Source organism: Sander lucioperca, chromosome 2 (genome assembly GCF_008315115.2).
Source record: "Sander lucioperca isolate FBNREF2018 chromosome 2, SLUC_FBN_1.2, whole genome shotgun sequence".
NCBI classification, from domain to species: domain Eukaryota; kingdom Metazoa; phylum Chordata; class Actinopteri; order Perciformes; family Percidae; genus Sander; species Sander lucioperca.
In genome coordinates, this window is record NC_050174.1 from 22435297 (window position 1) to 22453346 (window position 18050).

General features: G+C 43.0%; 1 protein-coding gene across 3 annotated transcripts in view; it reads left to right on the forward strand.

Moving 5' to 3' along the window:
* The window catches only part of abcc1 (ATP-binding cassette, sub-family C (CFTR/MRP), member 1), a 51625-nt gene that overhangs the window by 7244 nt on the left and 26331 nt on the right, over nucleotides 1-18050 (forward strand). For all 3 annotated transcript variants that reach the window (XR_004895780.1, XM_031292535.2, XM_035994910.1), the window contains exons 2-11: nucleotides 712-888; nucleotides 3296-3424; nucleotides 5280-5417; nucleotides 6345-6470; nucleotides 8449-8510; nucleotides 10312-10443; nucleotides 10869-11096; nucleotides 14805-14982; nucleotides 16665-16826; nucleotides 17030-17122. Coding sequence is in view for 2 of the 3 variants with exons in the window: in XM_031292535.2 (XP_031148395.1) it covers nucleotides 712-888; nucleotides 3296-3424; nucleotides 5280-5417; nucleotides 6345-6470; nucleotides 8449-8510; nucleotides 10312-10443; nucleotides 10869-11096; nucleotides 14805-14982; nucleotides 16665-16826; nucleotides 17030-17122 (1425 nt within the window). In the remaining variant the exon portion in view is untranslated. The remainder of the gene's footprint in view (nucleotides 1-711; nucleotides 889-3295; nucleotides 3425-5279; nucleotides 5418-6344; nucleotides 6471-8448; nucleotides 8511-10311; nucleotides 10444-10868; nucleotides 11097-14804; nucleotides 14983-16664; nucleotides 16827-17029; nucleotides 17123-18050) is intronic.

Genomic DNA, 18050 nt, shown 5'->3' on the forward strand with positions numbered 1-18050 from the left:
GCGTACGTTCTGCATGTGCGCAAGACATAATACGTCTCCATAACAGCAGGCGTCACTAATCTGTATTGCCGCTCAAAAAATGAAAACCGGCAGCTGATTGGACGAACGCGTCACGTGGGTCTGGCTGCTCCGGAATTCTCCGGAAAGCCAGACCATCATGGCGGCTCGTTCAGAATACGATCTCATATTTTACGAAAATAGTTCACAGAAACGTGTTTCTGAAAACATTTTAAGCGAGAGATAAGCCATGCAGTTGCTGAATCTGTCTTCATTTCGATCAACAAAGGTCAGTTTAAAAGATTTTCGTCAGATTTTGAGAGGCGTTAGTCAGGCTCATCCCGCTCTTCATTTCCGGGTTAGCGCTCCACCAATCAGATTGGTCATTGAGTCCAACTGCCAAAATGAAGGCCGACGAACGACGGCACGAAACACACAGAACAGACTCGAGTCACCGACCTCGGCAGACTGTCCGATGGCCGATCATCAGGTTGGTGTGTCAGGGCCTTTAGTACAAATGTAGATTAGTTTTGCTGCTGGAGCTAAAACTCTTTTGTGCTTGTAGATTGTTTTTTTGGCTCAAAATGGCTCCCAAAGACACCGTAGTGTAGATTTAGCCTCAGCTAGCCATCAGTTACTCGGAGGGAGTTTCTCTTAACAACATATTAATGATATTTTTTTGGATTCAACCCTTTTTCTTCTTTCCTATACCAGGATTGGAACCGTACATGGCACACTGCTAACCCCGACCTCACCCAGTGCTTCCAGAACACTGTCCTGGTGTGGCTGCCATGCCTCTACCTCTGGATGTGTGCTCCCATCTACCTCATCTACCTCCGCAGCCACGACCATGGCTACATATGTATGAGTCACCTCAACAAAGCTAAAACTGTGAGTGATGTGACCCTTGATCATTCTAGCAAGTCCATTTTTTTTTTTCCAATTCCAGAAATTGTCACATATTGTTTATTTTATCATTCCTGCTCTCCATGTCAATCCGCCCTCTCAATGTAATCCAAGTAGTTATTCGAGCAGAGCAAACTCGAGCAATACACAGGAGATGAGCGTATAAAGCTCAGGTTATGCTAGAAAAGAAGTTGTTTGCATGACTTGTAGTCTGACCACAGCGGATGGTGTTTATAGTGATAGCATATAGAGTGAAAAGCCTGTGTAAATCATAACAGTTCACCGAAAAACCACAGAATTACACCGAGTTACATTGCATAAACATTAAATACATTTTCTGTGTCACTTCCTCCTTCCACATACACGTACACATCACACATACATGCTCAACTTGAATAATTGCATTGAAACCCTGATTTTAAATCACATAATTTGAACTTTAATAATTGCATTGAGAAACTGAATAGTTATTTTGACATTGAATGTATTAGTTTGGAACGGAATTCCAACAAACCTGAAAGGGAATGTAATATTATGAAATGGAATTCAGTAGCTCTGAAGTTGTATTTTATCCTCACGGAAAATTCAACACTATACTTCCACATTCACTTCTGAAAAAATTGAAATTCATTTCATTCTAAGTTCACTGAGACACATATCCGGTCGTTGAGGAAGAGCAATTGAGTGCAGATTCACTGGACGCCGGTCCGTGTATGCTGGTTGAATTCAAGTTGCTCCAGCCGCTAAATGAAGGTTGGGTTTTTATCACTTTGAATTTAATCCAAACTATCAAATTGTACAGGGACCGGAGTTCTGTGAATCTGCACTTAATTGCTCTTTGTCGACGGCCGGATGTGTGTCTCCAGTAAACTGAAATTCAGTGAAAGAGTTTTCATTGAGACCATAACAGTGTGCAACACAGCACTCCATTGTGCTCCCTTAAAAACACTGACCAGTTACTAATGTTCCCTGTAATCATCATATGCTGAATATGATCCAGAGTTAGCCTGGAAATCCAAACCCAAATCTGAAAGATTAAGGGTCTGGCAATGAGTAATGAAAATGGCCCAACTCGAGGGGCGGCACCAAGCATGCATTTGAAAATCTCACTGCACGCAATTGGATAACACTACGATCAATCACAACAATACACAGGGTGAGGTATCCAGAGCCCCATACGCTTAGCTACCAGCAGAGCTAACTGATAGATTAAACTCTTGCCGTATCCGGTCGGCAAAACGGCAAAAACGTACTTCTTGCAAAGGAACGATTGGAGCGCCGTCTTCTGTTGTTCATTGTAGCGGCCAAAGTCGTTTCAAACAATTGGAGTTCATCCGTAGCCATCTTGCAATGTTTACTAATGACTTTGACGTCGCAACGCTGTCGTCATCTGTTTAGCTCGCCTCTTGCCCGCCTATATCGGATACACCGATGTGATTGGTGCAGCTCGGCTGCAAGAGCATAGTTATTGAGCATCATTACTCAATGCCAGAGTGACTCGCTGAGCAAATTCAAATTGTGCTCTCGCGAGAACTCAGTTTTATGATTTTATTTTAGTGTAGTATGTTTTGAACTTATTTTTCTTAAAACAACCTTCCGCCAGAGGGTATAGTGCACGTCCTCTTATTTCAATGAAGTCCTGTAACACGTCTGTGTATAGAAACAAGGCTGAATAAGAGCTCCAGTAAACTCCAAATAGCTACATAATATATCACATACACATACAATCATGTACAATGGCACTAACAAAATGTAAACAATGACCTTCTAATTGACTTTCTTAGTGTCTGTCCAAGCACTCACTCTAACAGTAATGCAATAGTTGTATAGTGTAGGGTAGAGTTGAAGATCTTTGCCCGAACCCGTCAGGGCGGGTTAGGTTCGGTCTTAATTTCTATCATTTTACACGGGCTTGGGCCGGGCTCGGGCTTGCGCTCCGGGTTGCGCGGTAAATGAGCGGTCAGGTGATGCGTTTCGATTAGCGCGAAAATGGATGCTGAGGAGGTAAAAACGGAGGCTGGTAAGTGTATGCCTAGGCCTATTTAGAGTGCTGAGATGTTACGATGTTACAGAGGACTTATTTTATTTCTTTGTTCCAACTTCCAAGTGGCCTATAGCCTATGTTAGTCATGAATAAATGATGTTAAAAAATGTATAAATGACTCATTCTTGACAAAAAAGGCAAAAGAGCTGTGTGCGCGCACATTTGAATAATAAACAGATTCAAGCTTTTAAAAAGCTGCCAATCAAAATGTACTTGTCGGGCTCGGGCCTTGTCGGGCCTAACTTTTAAGGCCCGATTACAGCTCTGGTGTAGGGAAAAGTTACAGTTTTTACATCAAACAGAATCTACAACAAGTCTGAAAGCTTTGAGTTGTTCTTCTCCCCACAGGCTGTTGGCCTTCTGCTGTGGATTATCTGCTGGTCAGATGTTTTCTATTCTTTCTGGGAAAGAAGTCATGGCACCAGTGTCCCCGCACTCGTCCACCACGTCAGTCCTACCTTACTGGGCCTCACCATGGTGAGTTTATCTTTTGTCGTGTATGGGTGTCTCAATGATAAACCTAGCATCTCTCTTTGGAGTAGAGCAACGCTTAGTTTGGATTTATTAATTATAATGTAAGTGTTTTTGTTCTTAGATGTTCTTAGTGTATTGTTATTTCCCGGAAATGACTATAGCGCAGTTTAGATGTTATTTCAGTTTTAGTTTAGTTTTATTGGCATTGTTGTGAAGATTAAAGTTGTGATTAAAGAGAAACTCAAACGGCACGTTTTCTATAAGTCGGGGGTCTTTTTAAGCCAAGGACCCCTTAACTGAAAGAGAGACGGAGCAGGGACCCCCTACTACATATATTGTATAAAATGAAGTTGCATATTAAACTGGCCTACAATAACTTGTCGGGTGGCCTAAAGCCTTTATACATACCTTTTTTTTGCATTGAATACTAAGCTATTAAAATAGCATAATAATTGTTGGTAGGGCTGCAACTAACGATTATTTTCATAGTCGATTAATCTGTTGATTATTTTCTCGATTAATCGATTAGTTGTTTGATCTATAAAAATGTCAAAACATGGTGAAAAATGTGGATCAGTGTTTCCCAAAGCCTAATTTGATGACGTCCTCAAATGTCACATGTCAAATGTCAAATGTCAAGATATTCAGTTTACTGTCACAAAGGAGAGAAGAAACTAGAAGATATTCACATTTAACAAGCTGGAATCAGAGAAATCTTATTTTTTTTTAATAAAAAAATGACTCAAACGATTAATCGATTATCAAAATAGTTGGCGATTAATTTAATAGTTGACAACTAATCGATTCATTGATTCATCGTTGCACCTCTAATTGTTGGCATGATTTTATAAATCATCTTTTAATGTTAAACATACATGTAGCACAGTGAATCCTTAGGATTAAATGTATCTGTGGATTAGTGGCCAGTAAACAGTGGGGATTTATATTTGCTAATCATATGTTAATATTCATGTTAAGACTTTTTAATTTTTGAAAAATCTTTCCAAAATTAACAATAATTTGGAGGCCCCCCTACATTGACTCTGACGACCCCCTGTTGAAGATCCCTGCGATAAGTGTTAGTGTGTTTGCACATAGTGTTAGTTATAGTTAGTCATAGTTTGCACATTTTTGTGTAGCTCAAAACAAATACATGTTACACTCAAAAACTCAAAACAGGGGATATAAGGAGGATTCCATGACCTTCTTTGCACCCCTAACACCAGTGCAAAAAGGTTTGTACGGTAACTTACCCGTGACTAACCATAGAAATTTAATTGAATGCAGTCTACCGACAGTAGGGCTTTTAAAAAGGTTAAAGTCTATTCCTCCATTCATTTCCTGACATTTATCAAGTCCATAGCAGCAGATTAAACATCAGACAGCCTCCCATCTAGCTCGGGTCTCCATTTCCTCCTGTGGAATCCCAAAGCGTTCCAAGGCCTGATGGGAAATAATCAATCCATTGTGTTCAAGAGAAGGTTCCAGTCCTAAAAAAAAAAAGAGAACCGTTCTAGACATTTTAAGCTTGTGAAGAAGGTGGTAGAGCTGCAATCAAAACTGGAACAAAGCAGGGCTGTCAGGTAGAAATTGTCGTTAGTCTGTAGACTACTTTTTCAACTTGACCATAGTCAGAAATGCTGTATGTACTGACCTTTCTTGTTGTTACACCACATGGAAGGCAGCTTACAATAATAAAGATGTGTTTGTTTCAAGTAATATCTGTACGTATTGTGTGTGTGTGTGTGTGTGTGTGTGTGTGTGTGTGTCTGTGTGTGTCTGTGTGTGTCTGTGTGTGTCTGTGTGTGTGTGTGTGTGTGTGTGTGTGTGTGTGTGTGTGTGTGTTTTTTTGCTCCAGTTGCTGGCCACCCTGGTAATCCAGTATGAACGGATGAAAGGGGTTCAGTCATCTGGAGTCATGCTGATGTACTGGCTGCTGGCACTGCTGTGTGCCACAGTCGCCTTCAGGTCCAAGATCTTCCAGGCCCTGGACCAGGTCAGTCTCAACCCAGCACAGCTGAACTACATTTGGATTAATAGAGTTCAAAACAAGCCCTATGGATATGTAAATGGTTTGGTGTGGCACATGTAATTAATAATTCCTAAGTCCTTAAAGGAACACGCCGACTTATTGGGACTTTAGCTTATTCACCGTATCCCCCAGAGTTAGATAAGTCCATACATACCCTTCTCATCTCCGTCCCCACCGCTAGCCTAGCTTAGCACAGATCCTGGAGGTAACCGGCTCCATCTAGCCTACTGCTCCCAATAAGTGACAAAATAACGCCAGCATTTTCCTATTTACATGTTGTGATTTGTATAGTCACAGCGTGTACAAATAACAAGGTCACATGAGACACAGCCATCTTCTAACCGTATACAAACTGGGAACTATATTCTCAGAAAGGCAAAGCACTGCTACTTGGGCGGAGTGATTAGCGCAACACCTGAAAAGCACCTCTCTGCTCCTCACCACGGGGCTTCTCAGGTGCTGCGAGCAAATCACTCCGCCCAAGTGGCAGAAGTAGCAGCGCTTCGTCTTTCTGAGAATATAGTTCCCAGTATGTATACGGTACACGCTGTGACTATACAAATCACAACATTGTCATTTATTAGGAGCAGTAGTCTAGTTGGAACCGGTTACCTCCAGGATCTGTGCTAAGCTAGGCTAGCGGTGGGTGCATCAGACAGAGTTACGACACGCACGGAGATGAGAAGGGTATGTATGGACTTATCTAACTCTGGGGGATACGGTGAATAAGACAAAGTCCCAATAAGTCGGCGTGTTCCTTTTAAACACAATTACCTTCAGAAGAGACGATGATTATAGCAAACATACAACAAACAAAGCAATATATTACACCAGCAAGTTCCATGGGTTAAAAGCTGTGTCTGTTTTTTTTTTTTTTTTTTTGTATTTTAGCCGTTGACGGTAAACGTGTGGAGGTACACCACCTTCTATATCTTCTATGCTCTGCTGCTGGTTTCACTGTTCCTGTCCAGCCTGACGGACCAGCCCCCCCTCTTCTCCCAGGCCATCAAAGACTTGGTGAGACTACCGTAAACCGTAAACTGTAAACCTGTCTCATGTTTCTCACTCCGTCACTCATATATATATATATATATATATATATATATATATATATATATATATATATATATATATACCGAGGTGTTGTTGAATATCGTTTGCAATACTAAAGCCGAACAAGACAAATGACTGAATTCCCATGAACACAGATAGGTGTTTAATGGGTTTAACCTTCCATCCTAGAGCAGAGGTATTCAAAGTCTGACTCAGTAGGCCACCCCTCAGACCAAATCGAAACAAGTGCAGCCCCTCAAAACTTAAGCTACATTTACATTGCTACGTTTTGGTTGAAAAAGGAATATCTTCTGCTACGTTTCCCCCTCTCATTCCCCCTTCTCTGGTGTTTCCCCCTCTTATTCCCCCTGCTCTGGTGTTTCTCCCTCTCATTCCCCCTGCTCTGGTGTTTCTCCCTCTCATTCCCCCTGCTCTGGTGTTTCTCCCTCTCATTCTTCCTGCTCTGGTGTTTTCCCCTCTCATTCCCCCTGCTCTGGCGTTTCCCTCTCTCATTCCCCCTGCTCTGGTGTTTCCCCCTCTCATTCTTCCTGCTCTGGTGTTTTCCCCTCTCATTCCCCCTGCTCTGGTGTTTCCCTCTCTCATTCCCCCTGCTCTGGTGTTTCCCCCTCTCATTCTTCCTGCTCTGGTGTTTCCCCCTCTCATTCCCCCTGCTCTGGTGTTTCCCCCTCTCATTCCCCCTGCTCTGGCGTTTCCCTCTCCCATTCCCCCTGCTCTGGTGTTTCCCCCTCTCATTCTTCCTGCTCTGGTGTTTTCCCCTCTCATTCCCCCTGCTCTGGTGTTTCCCTCTCTCATTCCCCCTGCTCTGGTGTTTCCCCCTCTCATTCTTCCTGCTCTGGTGTTTCCCCCTCTCATTCCCCCTGCTCTGGTGTTTCCCCCTCTCATTCCCCCTGCTCTGGTGTTTCCCCCTCTCATTCCCCCTGCTCTGGTGTTTCCCCCTCTCATTCCCCCTGCTCTGGTGTTTCCGAGCCCCTAAACCGGAGACATTTGGAAACACTTCTGACCCGTTTTGGTTTGGAATCTGCGGGGTTGTGTTGCAGTCTCAACGGCCGCAAACGGAGACCTTCGGCAACACCGACACTGACGCCAACGTTTCTCCTCCTGATTGGGTCTTATCGGTCACGACGTCTCGTTCTCTGAGACTAAGCTGCTAACGTTACCATGGCAACTATCAGCAGCGGGCTGAGTCTACATGCTGCCTCCTGTTTATGCCCAGTATATTGATGAGATATGAGGTTTGGGGGTGTTAGTTTAAACAGAGATTAGTTCTCTTCTACTGGAGATAAAAACACTTGGTGCACAGAGATCACTTTTGGCTCAAAACCCCCCTTTAAAAACCAAAACTTAGCGGTGTAAATGTAGCCTCAAAGACATAATAGACCTCAGGGTGGTTCTGGAGTAATAAGGAGCGTCTTTTGTTGCTATGATCTCTAAGCGGATTTATGGCTGTTATAATGATATTCTTTGGGGAAAATGTAAGTCACACTGAATCTAAAAATGTGTGTTTGTGTCTGGGTTATTAGATATGACCGAATTATGACTCCGAGAAGGAGTGTGGTTTTTGGCGCTAATTGTGGTAATCAGGGTGCTAAGGCTAGCTCATTAGCGGTGTGTCACAGGCACTGCTGCACTTCCAACTGCTGACTGTGTTGGTGGGACAAATCAATGGGCCAAATATAATAACTATCTTCTCGTTTTCAGAACTCCTGCATGCTCCTGTCCTTTTCACCTCACACTGTATCTTTGCTTCACGTCCCCCAATTTTAAGCGTGTAGTCACAGTCATTTCTTCTCTGCTTCCAGTTGCTAGTCAGCCCATCTTAAATGGATGCACAGCTAGATGCAAATTAAAAAAAACCTTATTCAGGGATCAGTATCTCCGCAGCAGAATTCTTTTGGTCTAACTGTAATGTTTTTGTCTTCAGAATCCCTGCCCTGAGCCTGGAGCTTCTTTCCTCTCTAGAATAACCTTCTGGTGGATCACCAGGTAAGCAGACAATTATGCTGCGTTCAAGGCAACCCGTAACTCGTGTTTGCACAACCTTCTACACGTGAAAGTGCCCTGGAAAGGCAGTCAAACCAGTAACTTACTACTCGTGAACACGTCACACACACATAAACAACAATCTCGACCCCTGTTGATGCTGTACAGATGCCGGTGATTAACAGTGAGAAATAGAAATAATTATACATAAATAGGCAACGTAAAGTAATTCCGCACATTGTAATCAAAACAATACACATACGATTGTGTACTACTACAGGTTATGTTTATTAAAGGAAGCCCAAAATATGTTGCTGACTAGAAATCGCTAGTATCAGCTAGCGCTAGCTAACGTCAACGTTAGGTAGCCGCTAGCTAACGCTAGCTAGAAGGGTTTGTCGTGACTTTGCCTGGAAAGCTACCAAGTCGTGAGTGGTGACTTGAAGTCGTAACTTACGGGCTGAAAATTGTGTCTGGAACGCAGCATTAATATCCCAGTGGTGTGGATATAACGACAACTTTAGGCATGACAGTTTAGACTCCTTACACACAGATTGGACATAAGTTACAACAACTTCCTCTGATTCTTCCACTCTGATTATAAGTCAGTATTGGTATGTCGATGTCCTCCAGCCAGGACCCTTTAAAGCTTGAGCAGTTTGGGGGCAATTTGGACAATGTACAGTCTATTTACAAACCATTTCCTGTTTGGTGGGGCAACATAGAAATTCACTGCCTTGCCATGCCCACACCGTGTCACGTCTTTAGATTGTACTGACCAATTTTGAAGTCAATAGGGTTAACTCTGTAGGAGGAGTTTGTAAAAGAACAACACCTAAAAAGGGTCAAATTCAGCATAGCTGACTTCCTGTTGGGTTTAGGGGATGGCTCCAAGAGGCTTTTTTTTGTAAGTCTGGACATGATACATATGCCTACCAAATTTCATACCTCTACATTAAAGTAAAACGGGGGGGGCTTTAACTTTGAAAACTGTTAGAGGGCGCTATCTAGCCAATTTTCCACACCTTGGCCCGAGACCCATATCAAATATCTTTTTTTTTTTTTTTTTTTTTTTTAAGATAATTTTTGTCGGGCATTTTAGGCTTTTATTTTCCACAGGACAGATGAAAACATGAAAGGGGAGAGAGAGGGGGAATGACATGCAGCAAAGGGCCGCAGGTCGGAATCAAACCCGCAGCCGCTGCGTCGAGGAGTAAACCTTGATATATGTGCGCCTGCTCTACCAACTGAGATAACCCGGCCACCATGCGTACCACTTTTCATGCGTTTTTGAGCAGCCCAAGCACTCTAGCACTCTAGCATACTTCCAGTTTCATGTAACTTTGTTAGCTTGTGTGTTGTACTCAAACTGTAGCCAAAGCTAATGGGAGATCTGCTGTTATCATGAATAAGTGAGTGTAAGCTATTGCAAAAGCGACATTGTATTTAGTTTTTAAGTTTGGTTTTCATTATTGTATGTAGTTTACCTTTCAGACACACATTGTGTCATTCAGCAAATGTGCCTGCGTGACAAAGAAAACATAATGAGATACAGTGTTAATCAGAAAGTGAGTAATAGCTTTTTTTATACATGTTTGTAGCAGGCCATGTTACAGAATAGAGAAGAGTACACTGAGCACAACATCACACAAGCGTTTGTAACCCTCTGGCCTTTTGATTTTCTTTTCTTTTTGCCAGTCACGACCGCCCTGTGTTAGTTGTGTCTCTTCTGCACCTCTGAAGCCTTTTTTATTGTACCACTGGACCTAAATGCCTCTCTCTCCTCCCTCCCCGCCTCTACCAGGATGATGGTGACAGGCTACAAACGCCCACTGGAGGACAAGGACCTGTGGTCTTTGAACTCGGAGGACCGCTCCCAGAGAGTGGTTCCTCAGCTGGTGCGCCGCTGGAACACAGAGTGCCAAAAGATCAAAAGGTCAGGTGCTCAGTATGGCAGAGAATGCTACTGCAAGAAAATATACAGACATGTTCAACATTGTTACCCTGGTGAAACTCCTCCTCCTGTATGTAGACATCCACCAGATTTGATGTACAGTACATGGAAACAGGGATATGTTGCTTTCCTTCGGTACATATAAGCGTTGCTTAAATCTTTTGGCAAGCAGGTTTCGATCTTAGGTTTCAACCAACCTGTAATAACTACACCTAAAACAAATAATTTTCACTTTTTATTTATTGTCATAATAAGAGTTTGTGTGGATATTTCATCTCGGACTACAAGTTTTGCAGGTCCACTGAGTGTAGATAGGAGATGAGTTTGACCATTTTTTCTCCAAAGTATTTTGATTTGAGAATATTCAATTGAAGCTGTTTGCCTTTCCTCCCATTCTCTCTTTTCAGGACAGAGCAGAAAATGGTGTACTCCCCCAAGCGGGTCACGCACACTGAGGGCAAAGAGGGCCGAGCTGTTGAAGAGTCTGAAATCTTGATTGTAAAAACCTCCCAGAAAACCAAGGAGCCCTCGCTGTTCTGGGCACTGTGCCTAACCTTTGGGCCCTACTTCCTCATCTCCTGCCTCTATAAGATCATCCAGGACGTCCTCATGTTCGTTGGGCCTGAGATCCTCCGGTGAGAGAGCTCAGTTTTTCTCAAACATATAGACCCTTTTAATAGGATGAAGTTGCCTTGTAGCATTGATGTATATGGGGTTCATACATGCACCTTTAATACTCCAGAACTTAGGCTATAATAGGTCAAATATAAAGGTTTGGGGCAGGCAAAAGCCGGGTTCTGGAGATGTCCCAATGTATTTTTTTTTTATATTCTTTCAGAGGTCATTGGTAGGCACACACAACCTCCAGCCTGTACCACAATATTTAGGCAAGTATCTGAGGACATAATCCTTAACAAAGCCAATTGTAACATTTTAGCACTGGGAACCTTTCATGCCCAAAGTCTAACTATTATGATGAGTTTCTGTGTAGGGAAGCATCCGGGATGAGGAGTGTAGACTGTTGGGGTGGATGGGAAAAGGGGGTGAAGTTATTTTCAGTTGTATTCATGTATGTCTGGACTCTCTTTTGTAATGCCATTTTGAGTTCAAGTTGTCATTAGTCATTGGGAAACACAAGGATCCATGAAGCCAGTTCAACATACCCAGGATATCTTTTGGTTATCTGGTTTGACTAAAGGCCCTGACAAACCGACCCGATAATTGGCCGTTTGACAGTCTGGCGAGGTCAGTGACTCGAGTCTGTTCGGTGTGTTCCGTGCCGTCATCTGTCGGAGGAGCCGTCGGCCTTCATTTGGGCCGACCTGACTTGCTGGGTCAGAGGGCGGGGAGTCGGACTGAATGACCAATCTGATTGGTGGAGTTCTAGCCCTTGACTAGGGAATCATTGCACTTATGTTAGCGTGACAAACGCCTCTCAAAATCTGACAAAAAATCTTTTAAACTGACCTTTGTCGATCTGAAATGAAGACAGATTCAACAACTGCATGGCCTATTTCTTCTGCTTCAAATGTTTTCAGAAACACGTTTCGGTGAACTATCGTCGTAAAATATGAGATCGTATTCTGAACGAGCCGCCATTATGCCCGGTTGTAAAATCCGGGAGCAGCCAGACCCACGTGACGCGTTCGTCCAATCAGCTGCCGGTTTTCATTTTTTGGGCGACAATACAGATTAGCGCCGCCTGCTGTTATGGAGACGTATTACATCTCGCGCACGCGCAAAACGTACGCTCAAGTCGACGACGCTTCAGTGTGTTCCGAGGCAACTTTTTTGACCAACTCGGGGAGACTGATCAATCCGACTGCCTTTCCTCCTGACGGTCGGCTGTCGGGTTGGTGTGTCAGGGCCTTAACAACCGTAGTCCCGCTAAGCGGTCACACCACGGTGGTTAACAACTCGGTAAATCAACATGGGAGTCCTGGGTCTTCCCCGAGGCCTCGTCCCAGCTGGAGCATCCTTTTCTGATGCCCCAAACCGCCTCAACTGGCTCCTTTCCAAAAAATGCGTTTCAGTTTAAATAATCGCGTTGCTACGTTTTGTCGGGGCTGAACGTGGCCCTGTTGTTGTCAGGGGGTACTCGGAAAGATTGCAGAGCAGCTCAACTAATTTGATGAATGAATAAATTATTTGAATAAAAGAATATATCAGCTGTAACACCTGAGCATGTTGCAGTAAGCAAGCGAGCACAGAAGTTTAAACAGGTAGCTAAAAGTAATAAACAGTTGAAATGATAAGGATATGAATAAATGATAGAAATAAAGTGAGGAAAATAAGTATTTGAACACCCTGCTATTTTGCAAGTTCTCCCACTTAGAAATCATGGAGGGGTCTGAAATTGTCATCGTAGGTGCATGTCCACTGTGAGAGACATAATCTAAAAAAAAAAATCCAGAAATCACAATGTATGATTTTTTTAACTATTTGTATGATACAGCTGCAAATAAGTATTTGAACACCTGAGAAAATCAATGTTAATATTTGGTACAGTAGCCTTTGTTTGCAAGAGAGGTCAAACGTTTCCTGTAGTTTTTCACCAGGTTTGCACACACTGCAGGAGGGATTTTGGCCCACTCCTCCACACAGATCTTCTCTAGATCAGTCAGGTTTCTGGGCTGTCGCTGAGAAACAGAGTTTGAGCTCCCTCCAAAGATTCTCTATTGGGTTTAGGTCTGGAGACTGGCTAGGCCACGCCAGAACCTTGATATCCTTCTTACAGAGCCACTCCTTGGTTATCCTGGCTGTGTGCTTCGGGTCATTGTCATGTTGGAAGACCCAGCCTCGACCCATCTTCAATGCTCTAACAGAGGGAAGGAGGTTGTTCCCCAAAATCTCGCAATACATGGCCCCAGTCATCCTCTCCTTAATACAGTGCAGTCGCCCTGTCCCATGTGCAGAAAAACACCCCCAAAGCATGATGCTACCACCCCCATGCTTCACAGTAGGGATGGTGTTCTTGGGATGATACTCATCATTCTTCTTCCTCCAAACACAGTTAGTGGAATTATGACCAAAAAGTTCTATTTTGGTCTCATCTGACCACATGACTTTCTCCCATGACTCCTCTGGATCATCCAAATGGTCATTGGCAAACTTAAGACGGGCCTTGACATGTGCTGGTTTAAGCAGGGGAACCTTCCGTGCCATGCATGATTTCAAACCATGTATTACCAACAGTAACCTTGGAAACGGTGGTCCCAGCTCTTTTCAGGTCATTGACCAGCTCCTCCCGTGTAGTTCTGGGCTGATTTCTCACCTTTCTTAGGATCATTGAGACCCCACGAGGTGAGATCTTGCATGGAGCCCCAGCCCGAGGGAGATTGACAGTCATGTTTAGCTTCTTCCATTTTCTAATGATTGCTCCAACAGTGGACCTTTTTTCACCAAGCTGCTTGGCAATTTCCCCATAGCCCTTTCCAGCCTTGTGGAGGTGTACAATTTTGTCTCTAGTGTCTTTGGACAGCTCTTTGGTCTTGGCCATGTTAGTAGTTGGATTCTTACTGATTGTATGGGGTGGACAGGTGTCTTTATGCAGCTAACGACCTCAAACAGGTGCATCTAATTTAGGATAATAAATGGAGTGGAGGTGGACATTTTAAAGGCAGACTAACAGGTCTTTGAGGGTCAGAATTCTAGCTGATAGACAGGTGTTCAAATACTTATTTGCAGCTGTATCATACAAATAAATAGTTAAAAAATCATATATTGTGATTTCTGGATTTTTTAGATTATGTCTCTCACAGTGGACATGCACCTACGATGACAATTTCAGACCCCTCCATGATTTCTAAGTGGGAGAACTTGCAAAATAGCAGGGTGTTCAAATACTTATTTTCCTCACTGTAAATAGCTAAAACTACTGACCCAAGCGCTTCAAATTATTTGCTAAAAGTAAAGGAGAAATGGAAAAAACTTTCAGCTTCACTTCCAAATAGTAGTTGTATGATTGTTGCCCAAACCAACCTTAATATTGACGGTTCAGTTGTATGAAAAGCATATCAAAATCCACTTGCATATAAGGAATAGTGTTTGGAGCATACATTGGGAATTGATGAAAGGGTGCATGAGTTCATCTGACGGGGCTGTGGGGGGAACCACTGCCCTAGGTCACATGGGGATGCCTGCTGCCTTTTTTGAAAGAGGCAGACATTTTTGGAATCCAGCTATTGTAGTTACTAGATGCACAGACCTTAAGCACGGGATGTACAGTCACATCTTTTACCTGCAAAATAGCTCAGAATCTTCCTGTGCAGAGCAGGTTGTGGTGGTGGCTTAGTGTAAACCTGTCCTCCTAATGTTGACTCTCCTCATCGGCTCCTGTCCAGGCTGCTGATCTGCTTCGTCAATGACTCCAGCGCCCCATCCTGGCAGGGCTACTTCTACACCGCTCTGCTCTTCATATGTACCTGTGTGCAGTCGCTCATCCTCCAGAAGTACTTTCATGTTTGCTTTGTCTCAGGCATGCGTCTGCGCACTGCCATCATCGGAGCTGTCTACAGGAAGGTACGGGCCATTTAAAGATTCTTTTTTGGGGGGCATTTTTAGGCCTTTATTTCCACAGGACAGATGAAGACATGAAAGGGGGGAGAGAGAGGGGGGAATGACATGCAGCAAAGGGCAGCAGGTTGGAGTCGAAGTCGAAGGTAGAGTAAACCTCTATATATATATGTGCGCCTGCTCTACCAACTGAGATAACCCGGCCACAAGGTACGGGCCATTTAAATGCTACTTCAAAGTCATTTTAAAATGTCTTTCTCTGCTTATCTTGATGACTATGGAAATACGATAAAGAATAACGGAAGAGAAATGACAAGCAATAAAGTGGATGAGTCCAGGTACCGCTCACTCCTTCCTCTGTTTTCACCCAGGAATAGGTTGTTGCTAGGGCTGTCAATTGATTCAAACATTTAATTGGGATTAATCGCATAATTGTCCATGGTTAACTCGCGGTTATGCCTAATTTTTTTTTATCCGTCCTAAATTTACTTTAAAAGGGATATTTTTCAAGTTTGTAATGCTCCAGTGGTATTTAAAGGTCCAGTGTGTAACGTGTTTAGTTGTTCATTATCAAAATCTGTGTTGCCCGTTCACAAACTTGTCCTTTTTCATGAATATTTACCACCACCATCAATTCCAAGTATTCCTTTTGGCTTGAAATTTTACATTTGCGTTCGCATGAACTGGGGTAGACGCTCCATATTCATGCTCCATCTTGAACTACGTTAGCCTGTAAGGGACATACAGGACATACTGCTCCGCCTTTCGAGTTTTCGCTGTCACATGATAAACTCACAGGGTGTTGCTAATGCTGCTAATGGGTATCGTAGCTTCACGTCCCCGGCAAGTTTGAAGAAGGAAACATGGAGGACCAAACGTATTCAAAATCCAAATTTCAGGAACAGGAGTCTTCTTCTTCGCTCCAGAAAAAGAAAAAGGATATTGAAAAGAGCAAGAGACCGGCTTTTTGATGCATGAAGGCTACCGTAGCTGTAATACGTACTTTGAACTGCGTGGTGCGAGAGTTGACTGCGATACATGATCTCAACGCTAGATGGGAGAAATTCCTACACATTGGACCTTTAAGACTCGGTTTAAATGGACAGTACATGCAGATAACTTTAGTCCTGTGGAGAGAACCATCTGGCAGAGCTCTGAAACTCATCCTGCCATTCAAACGACCCTCTTCTTTCTCCATTTGTGTCACTGCATGAGAATCAATTAGAATAGAAATATATTTGAATTTATTTCACCATTTCCCTGATGCTCTGAATAAGTCGATAAATGTATCGCTAGTCACAAAAATTATAAATGAAGTCGCTAAGAGGGTCTGAAAAGTTGCTTAGTTGCTAACGCTGTCCACAACGTTCCTGCTGCAGCCTCCTGAGTTTCCCAAACTACAGTGGCCCAAGGCCCAAATCACAGAACGCACGTTAATCGGGCATCAAAAGAATTAGAAGGAATTTGCGTTAACTCATTATTATCGGGTTCAGTTAGACCCCTAGTTGTTACTTGACTGATTTGGCCATCATGATATTTTGAGTAAAACTTACAGTAGCGTAGAACATCCTTTCAATGAATATGGCCTGATTATTATCCTGGTCAAGTGCGTGCTTTGGCTGTGAATTCCCAGTTTGGACTCTTAACCTTTTGTAGGGACCTTTCCCTCCCTGAATCTGCTCCCTCAGGCCTTGGTTATAAGCAGCGCAGCGCGCCGCACCTCCACGGTGGGAGAGATCGTCAACCTGATGTCAGTGGACGCCCAGCGCTTCATGGACCTCATCACCTACATCAACATGATCTGGTCGGCCCCTCTGCAGGTGGCGCTGGCCCTCTACTTTCTCTGGCAGGTAGGGGTTACAGAGCCACAATAGACTGTCACTCAGGTAGTTCACTATCTATCATAACCAGCCGCCCCATGGGCTAAGAATTTTGAAATGCTTCCAGTGATATGTGAGGTGATTCTACTCTAACCCTGATATAGTGCCGATGTCAGTCGTAAATGCTTCTCAATGCGTTTTATTGTTTGTTTTTTTTATCTGTTGCTGTGCAGAACCTGGGTCCGTCTGTGCTGGCTGGAGTGGCTGTGATGGTTCTGATGGTTCCTATTAATGCTGTCATCGCCATGAAAACCAAAACCTACCAGGTGGGACTTCTCCACACACTAGGGCAGTAACGAATAGTAGTCATGGACTACCCCCCAAAAGTTGAATATATATTATATAACCTTTATTTTTATTTTATTTTTTACAGGAAAGTCCATTAAGAACAGGTTCTTATTTACAATGATGGCCTGACAATACTACTAGTATAATTTCACTGCTACTACATTGCACATATCTGTACATGCTATTCATTTACTGTTCATATTACACAGCCATATTTATTCTGCCCTTATAACACTGCAATATATTTCTTGTCCTGTCTATACTTGAATATCACATTGCACTTTTCTGCTCTTTTTGCACTTCTGGTTGGACACAAACTGCATTTCATTGTCTTTGTACTTGTACTGGCATAGCCACTTAGGAAAAAGGAAGAGGGCTAGATAATAAATACATTAGAAATACATACAAGTTTAGAAATTACATAAAATACAATTTGAAATCAGAAAACAAACACTTGTAACGAGATAAGTGCACAAGTACGTGGGTGAGTAAGAGAGGGAGAAACCATTCAAATATTTAGCTGGAAAAAATGTATTATGTATGTAAATGTCCACAGATTTCATGAATTTTATCAACGTTATTTGCTTATTGAAAAGCATCAACAGTGGCTGACACACAGCGGAATGAGATTCAACATAAATTATTAACACATGTACAGTATCTCAGATGGCAAGTGTAAATTATAAGCAACAGAAATTTCAAAACGCGGCCTACTGACCACAATGAAACGCCATAATGAAAGTGCAAAAACAGCCCTCGCTTATTATCTTCATTTTGCACTTCTGGTTAGCGTTCAAGAGAACGTCCGCTGCTTTACCGCCTTGCTCTGCAGAACAACTCTGACTTTTACCCACATACCGGCCCGGCTGCAGATCTGACGCAACTCCATGTGTCTCTGATACATTG